General features: G+C 40.7%; 2 protein-coding genes across 8 annotated transcripts in view; one reads left to right on the top strand and one right to left on the bottom strand.

The window, feature by feature from the left end:
- On the top strand, positions 1–3,374 carry CX3CR1 (C-X3-C motif chemokine receptor 1). The gene is made up of 2 exons (XM_034430915.3): positions 1–137; positions 1,097–3,374. Exon 2 carries the CDS (start codon positions 1,109–1,111, stop codon positions 2,174–2,176), a length of 1,068 nt encoding a protein of 355 aa, XP_034286806.2. The 5' UTR covers positions 1–137; positions 1,097–1,108; the 3' UTR covers positions 2,177–3,374.
- Positions 3,375–12,957: 9,583 nt separating this feature from the next.
- LOC117673504 (uncharacterized) overlaps positions 12,958–17,257 on the bottom strand; it is a 22,950-nt gene continuing 18,650 nt past the window's right edge. For 3 of the 7 annotated variants that reach the window (XM_087884400.1, XM_087884399.1, XM_060685402.2), the window contains exon 2: positions 12,958–15,993. In XM_087884400.1, the coding sequence (XP_087740526.1) occupies positions 14,090–15,409 (1,320 nt within the window). In that variant the 5' untranslated portion in view covers positions 15,410–15,993 and the 3' untranslated portion in view covers positions 12,958–14,089. The remainder of the gene's footprint in view (positions 15,994–17,257) is intronic. The other 4 variants (XR_015731767.1, XR_015731765.1, XR_015731764.1 and 1 more) reach the window with 4 other exon arrangements.

Genomic DNA, 17,257 nt, shown 5'->3' with positions numbered 1-17,257 from the left:
AGAGTCTCAACGTCTTTTTTACATCGTGACGACCAAAACTGGATGCAGTATTCCAATTGTGGCCTTACCAAGGCATTATAAAGTGGTATTAGCACTTCACTTCATCTGAAGAAGCAGAAGATTTGGAGACACACCAGGTATATATGTCCTATCACCCCATTCACTGAGCTTGTTGACTAACTCTGAAGAATTTTAACAATTTCCAGAGTTCCATTTCCAGATTGTCCATTTCAGCGTTAGGGGATGAAACAGAAAATTGCATATTTATGGCAATTACTGATTAGCCAAGGTTGGCTAAATATTTCTAATGTTGGAATACAGTATTATATTATCTATTATTTTCATAGCATAAGACAATAAAGTTTTATGAAGCTACCAACAGAGCAGTCACAATATAATCTATTAAAAAGAGCTAAAAGAGAAGTCATCCCTCTGAGATCCCTCTGGTCATTCATGATCCCCAACTCTTTTTATGTCCCAATCCTGAACCACAATTACCCCAAATCATTAGCAGTTTCCCATGATCTACTGTAATAGAACTCATCTGCTATACCTAAATATGGTTGTGGTTTTTTTTAAATCAACAGTTCCTGCCAATAAAAAAAGAAAAAGAAACATCATATTCATATTCATTTCCTCTGCGTTTTACTCAGAAATAAGTCCCTTCAAATTTCTCCCCAGAACAAATTTAACTAGTAAAGTTACTGTACTTTTCGGAGTATAAGACGCACTCCTCCCCCCCAAAAGAGGGTGGAAATTCAGTCTTATACACTGAATACAGCCATTTTTGGCCTCCCGAAGCCTCTCCCTGCGCATCCCATTTTTTCAAAAAAACTGGGTGCGTAGAGCCTTTGGAAGGCCTGCAGACTGCTCCTGGAGGCTGGGGAGGGCGAAAACTTTTTTTTCTTGCTTACCTCTTCGAAATCTTGGTGCTTCTTATACACCAGTGTGTCTTATAGTCCGAAAAATATGGGTAAGTTTGACTTAGTAACTTGATAATGTTTGCTTACATTACAAAAAGGTTCTATAATATAGAATTCCTAGTAGTACTGTATACATATCCACGTCTGTTTCTCATTTATATTTTTATTTTAAGCATATATTCACCATGACTGAAGAATATATTGAAGGAATGTCTCCTTTTCCCTATGAGGATGACGAAGCCATTCCATGTGATAAAATGGACATCCAGATGTTTGGAAAAGTCTTCCTGCCTATATTGTATGGCCTGGTGTTCGCCATTGGGCTGATAGGGAATTTTCTAGTGGTTCTTACCATTCTGAAAGCCAGACACCAAAAGAGCATCACTGATATTTTTTTCCTGAATTTGGCCATCTCTGACCTTCTTTTTGTGATTTCTCTTCCTTTTTGGGCTTCTTATATTATACATGATTGGACACTTGGGACCCTTACATGCCAAATAGTTTCTTCTTTCTATTCTGTGGGCTTCTTTGGTGGCATGTTTTTCATAACCATCATAAGCATTGACAGATACTTGGCTATTGTTCGGGCAACATGTATTATGAAATCCAGGACAGTCACCTATGGATATCTTACTAGTATATCAATATGGGCCTTAGCAGTTTTCTTTGCAAGCCCCCATTTTATATTCATCCAAGCATCAGACAGAAAGTGTACTTCATTGTATCCAGAACATCTTACTCTAATATGGCCTGTTTTCAGCTACTTGGAAATGAACATCATTGGATTTCTTCTCCCAATGTGCATCATGAGCTACTGCTATCTGCAGATCATCAGAACGTTGCTGTCCTGCAAAAACCAGCGCAAACACAAAGCTATGAAAGTGATTTCACTTGTGGTAATCATATTTTTTCTCTTCTGGACTCCATATCACATCTCACTTTTTCTGCAGGTGCTACACTACTTTGATGTCTTCAAAAACTGCAGTTCCTTAAGGTTTCTGGATTATACTGTACAAGTGACTGAGACAGTAGCTTTCAGCCACTGCTGTCTTAACCCAATCATCTATGTTTTTGCTGGCGAAAAATTCAGAAAGTACTTTTCCCACTTGGTTCTCAGATGCATTTCATTCACATGTGCCTCTGGGTCTTGTGGCAAATATTGCAGTGGAGTGCCTACTGCTATTCCAGAATGTGCTATGACCAGTAATCATACCCAGAATACCAGTGACCGAGAAATGTCTCTCCTTCTTTGACTGTTAACAAATAGTATTGAATACTGGGGCATACTGAATACTGAACTATTTTATCCAGATTATCCATAGACTTCAGTTTCTCAGTATTCCTAGCACAACAGCTTTTGTCTACCATAGGTAATAGGACTATGTGTCAAGTATTGTCTTTATAGGCAGAAATATAAATTTATTTTATTTATGAAGTAATATTATTCTACATTCCTGCTTTAGTATCAGTTTATCCTCCTTTTGAGGAATAGCAAACAAGTAAAATTAATAACCAATAATTTTTAAATTGTTTACATCCTTGTTTCTTACTATTTATTATTTAAGCAGTTACATCCTTGTTCCACAACGTATTATTCAGAGGGAGAAAGGTTATATATTGGAATCTCTGCCTGTGAAGTACTGCTCTGAATACTTCACATAAATGGAGGAATAGGAAGAATTACTATAAAATAAAGCTACAGTGGCTCATCTACACCACAGTTCTTGGTGCTATCCTAAACAACTGAAGAATCTGGTACTCTGCTGTATTTCTACTATCCACTTTTACCACTAGATGTCCCCATGTATTCGTAACCATCTCATGTATTCATACCCACGTTTATTCATTTCATGTATTCACGATCATGTTTATACTTTTTCTGTAATCTTATATATACTTGACAAAATAAAATAAATAAATAAATAAATAAAATAGAACAAGAGAGTAGAAAAGATAGGGTGCATTCAGATCATAGGATATGTTTGACAGAATTAAAGAAAGGTAAGAGTGGGAAAAGGTCTTGGAAATTATTCAGTCCAAATTCCTATCAAATGCAAGACTCCAACATAGAGCATCACCAACAAATGGTCATCCAGCCTCTGTTTAAATATTTATAGAAAGAAGGTAAGTAGTGCCCTGTTGAATTAGATCCCTGACATATCTAGTTTAGCAATATGTTCTCAGAGTAACCAAGCAACGGCACAAAAAATCTCCTGCCACTTGTGACTGTATGACTGTAAATTGGTTGCTTGTATCCTTACGATTTATATTGATTGTTTCCTAGTATGATTTGATTGCTTATTTGTACCCTATGACTATCATTAAGTGTTGTACCTTATGATTCTTGACGAATGTATCTGGTCTTTTTATGTACATTGAGAGCATATGCACCAAAGACAAATTCCTTGTGTGTCCAATTGCACTTGGTCAATAAAGAATTCTGTTCTGTTCTGTTCTGTTCTGTTCTGTTCTGTTCTGTTTCTATTCCTATTCCTATTCCTATTCCTATTCCTATTCCTATTCCTATTCCTATTCCTATTCCTATTCCTATTCCTCTCTAAAACCCACTTCTAACCACTGGGTCTGAAAGGCAATGGCACAGCCATCATGCCTTAACTCTTGTGAGTTCCATAAATAAAGTTGTCACATAATGTTGATTCATCTTAATTATATTAAACTCTAGCTTGCAATATGTTTAGAAAAACAATTGTAGGTGCTTCATCTCTGGAGGTTTTTAAGAAAAGACTGGACAGCCACCTGTCTGAAATGGTATAGGGCAGTGACGGCTAACTCTTTTGCCGTTGCATGCCAAATGCAGGGGGAACGTGGGGGTATGTCACACGTGCATGTGCCCACACCCATCATTCAGTGTGCTCCACCCCCCGTGCATGTGTACGTGACCCCCCCCACGCTCCCCCCCATTTTTGGCAGGCGATGGCACAGTGGGCACGTGATCTTTCTGGGGAGGGTGAAAAATGGGCCTTCTGGTCCCACTGATAGTCAGGAAATGGGTTGTTTCCAGCCTCTGAAGGGCCTCCTGGAAAGCCTGGGGAGGGTGAAAACAGCCTTCCCCACCCCCCTGGAGGCCTTCCGGAGGCAGGAAACAGCCCATTTCCTGACTTCCAGTGGACTCGGAAGGCCTGAAAATCAGCTGGCTGGCAGGCGCATGTGTGCTGGAGTTGAGCTAGGGCAACGCTCGCGTGTCCAAAGATACGGCTCCGCGTGCCACCTGTGGCACGCATGCCATAGGTTCGCCATCATGGGTATAGAGTCTCCTGTTTGAGAAGGGGATTAAACTAAAAGACCTCCAAGGTATCTTCCAGTTCTATTCTGATTATTATTATTACCAGTACCTCTCTCTTTCAGAAATTCTGAAACTTCAACCTTGAGCTTTTCAGATTACTTGAATGCTAATAAGTTTTGGACAGCAACAACTATAGAGTTTGCAGCTGACGTCTACAAACATGACTCTCACTGTATTAATAAGTAACCAGACAATAATTTTTTTTTTTAAATTACTGTATATGCTTTCCTAAAACGGGGAAAACTGAGAAAGAAAAAAAATGACCTGAAATTAAAAAAAGTAAAAACACTATATAATTATTAATTGTTCAACTTTGATGAAAAGGGAATATTTCTTCTGGCAAAGAAGGAAGATCTTGCTCTATTTCAACCTTACCACCAGTTGTAAAAGGAGAAATAAACTATCTTGTTTTAAAAAAAAAGTACAGAGAACCTGCAAAGGAAAGTCCTAAACAAAGCTAACAAACTATACAGATTAACCACTTCTCTTTTTTTGTCCTCCGTATGTTCTGTTTTGAAATCAGCTTAAATAGCACGAGCATGTAATGAAAGTGGCATTCCTTTAGATTTCTCATAACATGTTTGATTTTGATTTTTAAATTATTTTCTTCTTGCCTTGGCTCACCAATTCAGTAATTTGACTTTCTGAATTTTATCTCAGCCACTGATAGGTTTTCAATTAAATATGCAAACCGGGACACAATGGACATAAATTACAGCTACTCAAGTTTCATTTAAATGTAAGGGGAAATGTGTTAATGATATGTAGGCAATGGTGAAATCCAAAATTTTTTACTACCGTTTCTGTGGGCATGGCTTGGTGGGAGTGGTGTGGTGGGCGTGGCTTGGTGGGCGTGGCAGGGGAAGGATACTGCAAAAACTCCATTCCCACCCCACTCCAGGGTAAGGATATTGCAAAATCCCCATTCCCTTCCCACTCCCAGGGGAAGGATATTGCAAAATCTCCATTCCCACCCCACTCTGTGGCCAGCCAGAGGTGGTATTTGCCGATTCTCCGAACTACTCAAAATTTCCGCTACCGGTTCTCTGAACTACTCAAAATTTCTATAGGTTCTCCAGAACCTGTCAGAACCTGCTGGATTTCACCCCTGTATGTAGGGCCATAATAATAGTAGAATGGGTAGAATTAGTAGGACATAATAGAGTCAGCAGAATTGGTTTGACTTGCTGATTTGCTTCTGTAAGAATTGCATTGCTAAGAATTAGAATTGCATCTGCCATTGGCTTATATCAGGGATGTAACTCCTGCTCTCTTTTTTTTTGTATACCTCGGTGCCTGGAACGGAATATGTCACAGTTTGGCAGGGTTACACCGGGTAAATACCTCTATTGCTAAGCACCCAGCCCCTCTGTTGCTAAGCACTCAGCCTCCCTGCTCCTGCTCCTTGCTGCACAGCCAATGTAGGGCTACATGAAAGGCATGGGCCAGGAGCCAGAATTGGATACTAAACTAATGCCTCTGAAGGTATAAAAGGACACCATACCTTCCCCAAGGTGTGGCCTTTCACTGCATGCTCTTTGTCTCTATGTAGTGGTATGGTCAACCCAGCTCTTCTTCGTACAAATTAAAGCTGGTATTTTTCCAAGCCTCTTCTTGAGTCTCTCTCTTTGGCACTCTGGTGACTCAAGTACATTTTGGGACTTTACAATAAGATCTATACAACAGTAGAATAGTACATTTAGGCAGGATATGGATACTCCATCCCTGATCTGGCCCAAGGCGGCCGCCCTGGAAACAGCAAAGGACTGACCCATGGTGCCTCTGCCAGTGAAAACAGAGCTCAGGAGGGCCACGTGCAACCCTCTCAAGCTCTGTTTTCACTGGCAGAGGGTTGCAGGAGACCATCCCAGCTGAAAAGAGAGCTCGGGAGACCATTATCACTGGCAGAATGCTTGGGCCACCACAGGCGCCCTGTGACATGAGTGATGTCAAGCTGGCCACAATCACTCTGGCCACACCCATCCTGCCCACCCCCCAGGTCAAACACAACCGTGATGCGGCCTTCAATGAAATCGAGTTTGACACTCCTGTGGTAGATGGACAAAATGTGTGACTAAATTCCTGATATTTTTATGCTACCCTAGACTAATGTGGCTGTCCTCCTAAAATGTCCAATCCAAACTATGTCCCCTAAACATTATTATTATTATTATTATTATTATTATTATTATTATTATTATTATTATTATTAATTGGATTTATATGCTGCCCTCTCGCCGAAGGACTCAGGGTGGCTCACATCAAACGAAACAATCCCAATAAATACAAATTAAAACAGACTAAAACAGACTAAAAACCAATTTAAAACAGTAGACCCCATCAGTCCTGGTTAAGGCGTTTAAACAGCCAGGTCTTAAGCTCACGGCGGAAGGTACGAAGGTCGGGGGCCAGCCGAAGACCCACAGGAAGTTGATTCCAAAGGGTGGGCACGGCCACAGAGAAGGCTCTACCCCTGGGGGACACCTGCCGACATTGTCTAGCCGACAGCACCCTGAGTAGGCCCTCTCTGTGGGAACGACCGGGCGATGGGAAATCAATGCTGGTTGCAGGTGGTCCGACAGATATCCTGGGCCTACATACTGTCAGGTCCCATAGATCTCTATCGGAAGCTTGCCATTCTGATGAGATGGGGGAGAATTTGAGGTATATGCTTGCATGGGGATTTCTTTGTTCTTTTTCTCTGCTTTGATGTACCTTTGGGATGTTGGAAGGGGGGAAAGAATATGCCTTGGGCCATCTGTTTTGTCTCACCACTAGATGAGCAAGTTCGTGGCGCCTGGCAACTGCCTGTTAACACCTTCTCAGTTTGAAGTTCTCTCAAGGTTGAACTGGACATTGGGAGGGGCTTTGAAAGGAGCGGTTTAAACTAATGCTCCTGTGTGCAAAATTCAAATTCTACCTACAGTCTCTCTGCTATCACTGTCTTCCAATAAACGTTCCTTTTGAAATGCCGTTTGTTTCAAGAGTTCTGCTTTCTTGAGAAGACTGGTGAGCCAGGAACTTACACATACAGCTCATCAACAACAAAGTTCAGAGAGCATCAACAACTCCACAGTTCAACACTGAGTTACATATATTCTTTCAGCCAAAAGTTATTTTTCTCCCTTCGAAACTATTTAATTTAATTTAATTTAATTTAATTTCCAATTTATATACCGCCCTTCTCCCTGAGGACTCAGGGCGGTGTACAGCCAAGATAAAAAACATAGAATACAAATATTAAGACATTTAAAAATATATATAAATTTTGGCCCGAAAGTTAAGAATCACAGACTAATTAAAAGAATTTAAAAATTTCTTCTTAAGCCAACCCGGCTTGCTGAAAAAGATGGGTTTTCCCATCTTTTATCCCAGTGCTATACATATAAGGACTTGTTATCAATGGTTAGAAATCTGGCTAGTATAAGAGTCATATTCGACCTCAGAAGGGCACACAAGTAGGAAGAGATAGAGCAGTCCATGGGACCAGAAAGAGATAGAGCAGTCCATGGGACCAGGAATTACATGTACTGTTGATTTTTATTCCAGCTCTTGCACGTATACACACATAAACAAACCTATTCCTACTTCTCACTACTGAAGGTAGTAAATTTAAGCATTTACCTCCACACTATCCTGTTCAAGACTACTGATCCTCTGTTGCAGAAATCATTCAGAACTACACTGAAATCTATTTTCCTAGAAATCCACATTAGAATATGCGGGATTTTTTTTTTAAAAAAATCAAATTAAATTGAACTTGAATCCTGCAGGCTTCATGGACATTGTGCTGTCCTGCTCCCCACACACCACACACATGGCAAGAGTTTTACATGTGCTTACTCAAACCTCTCAAACTGGTCCTTGGAAAGCATTCCTGTTGTACAGGTCTGGGTTCCAAGCTCAGTACAGCAAGAGTCACTGGATAACCATACCCAATAGGTCCAGGAAAGCAGTCAGGGAGTCAAACAAGCCAGCATACAAGGCACAAGCACACAAGGCAGAACTGGATATGTTGCTCCAGCAACACTCCTCAGGTAATTCATGACAGGTGAGGTTGCCTCCTCATGAGTAATCTAGCATTGTGCCTGCCTCCTCTCTGCTCTATGTGTCCTTGGATCAGGAGGAGATGTGGATTCCACCTCCTCCTTGCTGCTAACGGATGGCAGCTTCTCACAGTCCTCATCTGGAGCCTTCCAGGCCAATTTGCTGAAGCTGTGGCTCACCCCCCTTAGCCTCAGCCTGTGGTTAGTCCATTCAACCCATCTGAGGCTGCTCTATCAGGCTAGTATTTTCTGAACCTCGATCCTGATCAATACTTAGCTCCATGCTTTCCTCTCCAGATTCAAATTCACCTTCCTCATCTCACAACTGGAGAGGAATCCAGGGGTGGATCCATAACAGACATACAGTTTTCATAATGGCTGTGTCTTAATGATAGAGAATAGATTTTGTATGGCATTTCATCGGATGTTCAAAAAGTTCTATCCTATCTCTCATCTGTGCCCTTTCTCAAGACTTTTTTCAACTGCTGTTCCCAAGATTTGGTTTCAAATTCCCCTATCAACCTTGTCATTCTCCTTCATGGACCTTACAGCTAATCTTCAGAAGAGGAAGGAATGAGCCTGCCAATGACTTGCAAAAAAAGATTACACAGTGCTGGGAAAGAGGAGTGAGAAAGAAAACTTGAAATAACCCTTAAAATAATAATTTAATTTGAGATCAACAGACCTGAGATTAAAACTGATCCATCAAAATTCTATTTCAAGTATATGACCTTTTCCAAAGAAAGTATTTGAATACATGGATATCTGATTTCATTTGTGGACATACAAAAATTTTAAGGGTTCTCCAACCCATATGATTTGGTCTTGTGATGTATTTGTTTTTTTCAATTTCATTTTAATAAACAAAAGTATTAAATGATCTCCCACAAAACACATTTACCAGAAGAAAAAGTAGTGAGGTAATCTTTTCAAATCTCTAGTCTCCCATAAACTTTAGGTTTTTTTTCTTGTAAGATGTCTCATACACAAAGCTCTAGGCAGCAGTCATTCACCATATTTTTCCTAATGACATTGATGGAATCCATGTAATATCTGGTAGCATTATTGGAAAAGATGTGACTCCGAATATTGGTGCTTTGTCTCATATTTGTTTATAAGATTTGTTTATCACCCATTTTGTTTCAAGGCCACAATGCATGCGTGACCCACCCAACGCACCCCACCCCCTGCGCATGCATGCACGTTCCCCCCGCGCTCCCCCTGCATGCACATGCAACTCCCTCACGCTCCCCCCGCACCGTTTTGGGCCTAGTAGGTCTCCCTGCAGCCTCCTGGGAGCAAAAACAGGCCACGTGGGGGCTGCACCGCAACCCCCTGCATCCGTTTTGGGCCTAGTAGGCCTTCCTGCACTTATAACCCATAATGCAATGCGTGTACAACCCCTCCGCACGTGTCCTGCCCACCCACACATAGATGCATGACCCCCATGCGACCCCTGTCCACATGCGCACATCTCCTGCACGCACCCCACCCCTGCGCATGCACAGCAGAGACCCAAAAATCAGCTGGCCAGCGGGAGGCGCGTGGACATACGCGGTGGAGCTGAGCTGGGGCAACGCTTGTGTGCCACAGAGAGGGCTGTGTGTGCCACCTGTGGCACATGTGCCATAGATTCGCCATCATGGACCTAGTATAATGGCCACTGAATCTGGGTATTTGGCTTCAGCCTCCATAATCTGGTCAGCTAGAATTCGGAATGCCTTGTTTACACAGCATTACGGAGAATGCTGTGGAGTAATATACACAGCAATTAGAAGAAATGAGGAAAACTCTCATGGAGAATAAAATGGTTTACAGTAAAGACTCTTAAGTTTTCATCACAGAATTTATGTATTATAGTTATATCCTGAGACCAGCTGTTCTTGATATAAATACATAAGCCTCCTCCCTTCTTTTTACCTGATGATTCTGCAATTCTGTCTGCTCTTAGTATCTGAAACCCTGGTATATGCATGCTGTTATCATCAATTTCCTCATTTAGCCAGGTGTCAATAAAGTATAGGGCTGCTGCATTGTAAAAATCAGAATTGCAGCTGTTTAAAAGGAGTTTTTCATCCATCTTATTAGCAAGTGAACGTAGTCAGAAAGATTGAAGGGAGCGGGATTTTTTTATTCCCCCTTTTTATTCCTTAGTCTATTCAAAATTCCCACTCTTTTACCTCGTTGGCGTCGGCGTGTTTGCTGTTGGTGATCCATATTATTATTATTATTATTATTATTAAATTTGATTTATATGCCGCCCTTCTCCGAAGACTCAGGGCGGCTTACAATGTGCTCAGCTTCCCCATAGCTCTGGGGAATTTGCTTCTTCCTGTGTTAGAATCTCCTCCAAGTTTGTAAAGGGGGGGGTGAGGTTACAGAAAGCTGCTCCTTAAAAAAACATTGCTTAATTCTTAGCAGATGGTCTCGTGAGTATGAAAATTGTAGAGAATCACAGACAATAATAAAAAATAAAGAAACCACTAAGAGAGCATTTCACCAAGGCAGCTGTTGGCAGCGCCATCTTGGAGAAAAAAAAACCCTGTGCTAGCATACCTGGCAAAAGAGAATATTTTTATCAAACTGGAGTATAAGAAGGATATTACCGAGTCAGAATTAAAGAGGGTGATGATTGGAAAACAGCACTTAATTGCCCTTTGGGACGCTTTTAATCCAGAGTTCTTTGAACTCTAAGAGTCAAGGGTCTTTCTTCCCTTAGGGATCTAACTGGGGCAGGTTTGACAGTAGCTGCTTAATAGGAAAGCAATGCAAGAGAGACGCCCTACTGCACATTGACCTCATCCCTATCAACTGCAGGAAGAAGCCTGCAGGATTGTGATAAATGAACATGGGGAGTCCTCACTTACTGACAATTATGACTGGCAATTCTGTTGCTAAGTCTCATGACTGCTAAGTGAAAAAACACTTGATTGCAACAGGCTTTTGACCTCACTTTGCCTATGGACGTTAAATGAATCACTGTGGACATTAAGTGAGATCTCACCTGACTGCTAGTGATTTTATTTCTGCCTTCTCCATGAACTTTGCTTTGCTGGTTGGGAAGCATGCTAATGGCTAACACATGATTTTGGGATAACTGAATGGTTTAAATACAATGACTGTTTGCAAAGCTTTTTTTTTTTTTTTTTTGGTACCATCATAATCTTGAATGGTTACTAAATGAGGCAAATTGTAAGAGTGGACTATCTGTATTACACCCAGAAAAAAAGCCCATGTGCAGTGAATGTCATTTGCTGGAAACATCACAGGGAGGAAATAATTCTTGTACCCAGCTGGTGAATCACCCAAATGTGAAGGATTGTGGTGAGAAAAAACACTTCTATTCTGGGAGGTCCCCTTTCTCTGGGACTGATGGAGGCATTTGGGATTATGAGCACACACAAAGGAATCCCTTTGTGAGCCTGAGCTCTTCCCAAAAAGCTCCCATGAGGAGCACAAACACTTCTTAAAAGCCCCCTCCCCATGGTTTGGAAACTGCTGGAGGTGGTTGGTTGAAGGTTGGTTGGAGATGGTTGAAGCGGATGTGGATTCTACAGATTTGGAGTTAACAGATTTGATAGGTGAGGAACTAGGATTTGAGGTGATGAAGTTGGTGGTCACTGGGAAATGGACTTGCCATATCTAACTGGAAAACTATTTGGACTGGACTCTTTGGGGAAAATGGATTGAAAACAGAGGTTTACGATTTTGGGGAATAAGACAACAATAAATTTTATTGTTTTCAACCAAAATGTTATGAAAAAAGCCCAAAAATATGAGACCGGGTCTTATTTTTGGGGAAACACAGTAGTGTCCTCTAAGTCTTTTGCTCAAGCCGTTTGGGAATAAGTCTGAAATCTATTTCCTATGGAGATTAGAAAAGTTGCTCTGAGCAATTCCTCTTTCTAGTGAGATAAAGGATCTGCAAGAATGTAGATAGAAAGAATATTTCGTATCTAGATGTGGTGTAGAAGCAAGGAGGGTGGATGCTTCCAGTTTTTGTTCCATGTTCCATTATTCTATTAATAAGACGAAGCTGGAATTCATTTAGCGGCTATGCACACAAACAAGAACTTCATAAATGTTTATGGCACAGCACCTAAGTAGGTCAGGCTTCACTCTTCAAGGTTTGCTCAGTTACAAAAGTAGGTTTTGGGGAGTTATCCTGCAAATTCCCTGCAGTTTCCTTGGCAAGGTTTTTTGGAAGCGGATTTCACCTTTCTAAGGCCTGAGAGGATGGGACAGGCCAAGATCTCTGAGATGGCTTTGTGCCTAAAGCAAGACCGGAAATGAGTGTCAGACTGGACTTTCTTCGTTCCCACAAAATCTATCCATTCAGCTGTTCCTGCTACTCCAGCTCCAAATTCAAAGCTGCAGCTTTCAAGATCCAGTATCCTCCAAATAACACATACTTTATGCCTTTCAATCTGAGCTTCAAACTTTCATTGAGGAAATGTACTGTTCCTCTCATTGGGAACTTATGCCTTTTGAACTTGCCCTGTAGACTATCCCCTCTGACTCTTAGATTGGCTTTATTTAATTTTGCTTGATATTTTTATATAGCCCTGTAAGAGATTCAGAGGCTTTGGGATCATTGCAAGGGTTTCTAACTCCTAACCATAAGAAGACGGGACATGATAAACATGTCCACTAAAAATGACACCAAGGAAAGAGAAAAAGAAAAAATAATTAAATATAATTTTAATATTTTAAAGGTTAGAAATTTTGCACATTAAATTCAAAGACACTTGGAGCTTGAGGCTCAAGCCAAGAGTTTATTGGTTTCTCCACACGCCTTGCCTGATCCAGGTTGCTGGCTGTCCTTCAAAGGGATGACCTACTAAAAAAATTGTAACCTGTCTTTTTGAATGGTGTTGATGAAATAAACTATCTTGGAATTCTTTGGTGTCTTCCAATTGCAGCAAAATCAGGATAATCCATCTGCATAGCTAAACTGTCACTTTCACTGCTAAAGATAATGTTCCTGTCTTTATTTGAAGGATAAATTTTTGAAAAAAATTAAGGAACCCTGGGATAGAAGTGAAAAAAATAGCAAACATCTACCATGTGTTGGGAAGAGAGCTTTGCATTACCGTGTCCCAATGTTTTCCTTTGTCCCAATGACTTTCCTTTGTTTTCTTTCTCAGAAGCTATTCATGATTCTTACGCAGTGCTGTTTTAGGAATGAAACATTATTCAATTGTACAATTTTTCCCCACATCTCTCCACCAAGGGGGGGGGACCACAAAATATCAGTCCCTTGGTTCTGCTCTCACCTACCAGCCATCAAAGGCTAACAAGGAGGCTCCTCCAAGCAAAGGCGATCACAGCAGGAGTCGCGAATAAACCTGGAGATCCTGTGCTCAAAACCACAATCCCTTTTCTCCTCAATATTCCTATAGCTCTTCTGCATGAAGGTCACCTGTAAGGGAGAACAGCCTTTACATTTGAAATTTTACACTGCTTTTGTCACTGCCCCAAATTCCCCCAATATATTTGCTATTCATATGGTTTCTCCGAACTTACGTGCCTCATTCTTGACAAAATCTGAAGAGACATGCTTGGTGCACTGAATTCCTGGAACTGTTGTGAAAAGATTAACTTTGAAACCCATCTGCTTCTTCGCTTGCTTTCTCAATATATGAGGAGCCACAATCTCTTAACTAATCTGAGTGCTCTTATCCCGAAGAGATGCTGGCTGGGGAACGCTGGAGCTGAAAACCTCGAGGACACACAGTGAGAAGGCAGGGACCCTGCATATGGCATTTCTATCATTTATTATGATAAAAATGCAAAGAACACTCCCAGAAAGATTTTTATAGAGCCTTCTCTACACTCATCACTGTGGGCCTCATGTGGATTTTCTTATGTCCGATAAGGGTAGAATCTTTCCTGAAACACTGTCCACACTCGGGGCATTTAAATGGTTTTTCCCCTGTGTGTATAAGCACATGATTTATAAGGTTAGACCTAGTACTGAAACCTTTCCCACAATCTGGACACTCGTATGGTTTCTCTCCTGTGTGAGTCCTCTGGTGTATCACAAGCTGGTAACTCTGACTGAAATTTTTTCCACAATCAGAACATTCAAATGGTTTCTCTCCTGTGTGAATTCTCTGGTGTGCAACGAGGTGGGATCTTTCCCTGAAACTTTTTCCACAATCAGAACATTCAAAGGGTTTCTCTCCTGTGTGAGTCTTCTGGTGGTTCACTAGGTTGGAATTCTTCCTGAAACTTTTACCACAATCAGAACATTCAAAGGGTTTCTCTCCTGTGTGAGTCCTTTGGTGTATCACCAGGTCATAATTCCGACTGAAACTTTTACCACAATCAGAACATTCAAAAGGTTTCTCTCCTGTGTGAGTCCTCTGGTGTATCACGAACTGAGAACTCCGACTGAAACTTTTTCTACAATCAGAACATTCAAAGAGTTTTTTTCCTGTGTGAGTCCTCTGGTGTTTAACCAGGCTAAAATTCTCACTAAAACATTTTCCACAATCAGGACATTCAAAGGGTATCCCTTCTGTGTGAATTCTCTGGTGGCTAACGAGGTGGGAATTTCTAATGAAACTTTCCCCACAATCAACACATGCAAAGGGTTTCTCTCCTGTGTGAGTCCTTTTGTGTCTCACCAGATTGGAATTTTGACTGAAACTTTTACCACAATCAGGACATTCAAAAGGTTTCTCTCGTGTGTGAGTCCTCTGGTGTATCACGAACTGAGAACTCCGACTGAAACTTTTTCTACAATCAGAACATTCAAAGAGTTTTTTTCCTGTGTGAGTCCTCTGGTGTTTAACCAGGCTAAAATTCTCACTAAAACATTTTCCACAATCAGGACATTCAAAGGGTATCCCTTCTGTGTGAATTCTCTGGTGGCTAACGAGGTGGGAATTTCTAATGAAACTTTCCCCACAATCAACACATGCAAAGGGTTTCTCTCCTGTGTGAGTCCTTTTGTGTCTCACCAGATTGGAATTTTGACTGAAACTTTTTTCACAATCAGGACATTCAAAAGGTTTCTCTCCTGTGTGAGTCCTCTGGTGGTTCACCAGGCTGTAATTGTGACTGAAACTTTTGCCACAGATAGGGCATTCAAAGGGCTTCTCTCCTATGTGAGTCCTCTGTTGTCTCATGGGGAATTTCCAATGAAACTTTCACACAATCTGGACACACACACCTGATGTGAGTCCTCTGAAGTATCAACACGTTGCCATGCTCACTAAAGTATTTGGGAACACTTTTATGGCTTTTATTCTGTGTGGAACTGCTCGTGCATAATCAGCTATGATTTGCAATCTGTGCTTTTCCTACAATAGGCACATCTATGGAGCTTTTCCACCACTGATATTCTTGAGGTCAAAAATATGTGTGATCCCTTTTTTTAGTGCAGTTTTGATTAAAGCCTTTTCTTTCCTCCCAGAGCTAGGCTGGTATCACTGTCTGCCCTATGTGGCTATCCAATTGACCTTTTCCTCCCCACTGGGTTCCAGATATTTCCCTCTTTTTATGTATAAAAAATATTCTCCCTTGACTTTACATGTAATGTATCCTTGAGTTCTACATAATCTATTTATTCCAGTTTGAAATTTTTCTTAATTTTCTCTCTTTTGTCTATCTGCTGCTGGAGAAGGAGAATTCTGTGGTTTTATTTTCCTTCCTTTTCAAAGTTGCTTGTTATTATCAGTTGTCCAGTGTGTTCTTATTACCATCTCTTTGCCTATAGGGTTCAAAGAAAAGTGCAATGTTAATTTTTATTCATGTATATTTGGTAATGTTTATAAAGTGGTTGTAGAAGATATGAGAAAAAGAAAAAAGTATACATTACAATGAAAAAGCAAACATGCCACAATGCTAGAATAACCTCCTACAGTAATCATAACGTATATACTGGATAGCTCTGCAGATTAAGCACTGTAATTTAACACCAGCTGTCTTCAATTAAAGTAAGTTTGAATCTCACCAGGCTCAAGGTTGACTCAGCCTTCCATCCTTTCTAAGGTAGGTAAATTGAGGACCCAGTTTGTGGGGGCAATAAGCTGACTTTGTATAAAATATACAAAAGTATGAAGGCTATTGCTTAATGCACTGTAAACCGCCCTGAGTCTCCGGAGAAGGGTGGCATATAAATCAAATTAATAATAAAAAAAATAATTAATAATAATTAATAATATACATCAAATATAAATTTTTCAAGCCTGAAAAATATCCCAAACTGGTTACAGTCAAACTTTCTGAGCTAATTTTAGAAACCTGGGGCTTTAATTGATGAAATGAGGTCTCTGCAAGATTTGAAGCACCCGTTTTGCTTATGGAAGTCCTCAGATCCAAATATGGGCAGAAAAAACTGCCCACAACCCCTCTGGTGACATCCCGATTCAAGCAGACTTCACTTACTGACCACAATTGGGACTGGTACCTGGTCACTAAGCAGTCCGATCATGAGCATGATATCACATCACAGCGCCAACTTAAATCTGTTCCACTGCAGTTGTTAAGCAAATCACTGTGGGTTATTAAAGGCAATTTCACATGACCGTGACTTATGAATTCTTGCTGGCATCTCCACTGATTTGCCTGTCAGAAGCTAGCTGGGAAGGTCACAAATGGGGATCATGAGTATGGGATACAGTGGCAATCATATATGTGCACTGGTTGGCAGAACCCAAATTCTGCATTATTGCTTAATGCATTGTAAGTCGCCCTGAGTCTCCGGAAAAGGGCGGCATATAAATCAAATTTAAAAAAAAATTGGTTTCATCTCCTTTTCTTGCACCTTCATAGCCACAGGAATTGCTGACTTGTGGTCAATGAACAAGTGCTATGATGACCACTGATTTGTGGACCAGGTGTACGTCTTCTTTTACAGTGCTATTGTAACTTTGAAGGCTCAGGGAACCTATAAAACTGAACATCCCAAAAGGTCCTCAATAGCTATTTTTTAAGCACAATTGAACTTGGTTAATACCTGGATGTAGCACCAA

This window comes from Pantherophis guttatus, chromosome 2 (assembly GCF_059756535.1).
Source record: "Pantherophis guttatus breed Tessera chromosome 2, ASM5975653v1, whole genome shotgun sequence".
NCBI lineage: Eukaryota > Metazoa > Chordata > Lepidosauria > Squamata > Colubridae > Pantherophis > Pantherophis guttatus.
Note: the sequence above shows the minus strand (reverse complement) of the source record. Positions and strands in the feature narration are given on the sequence as shown.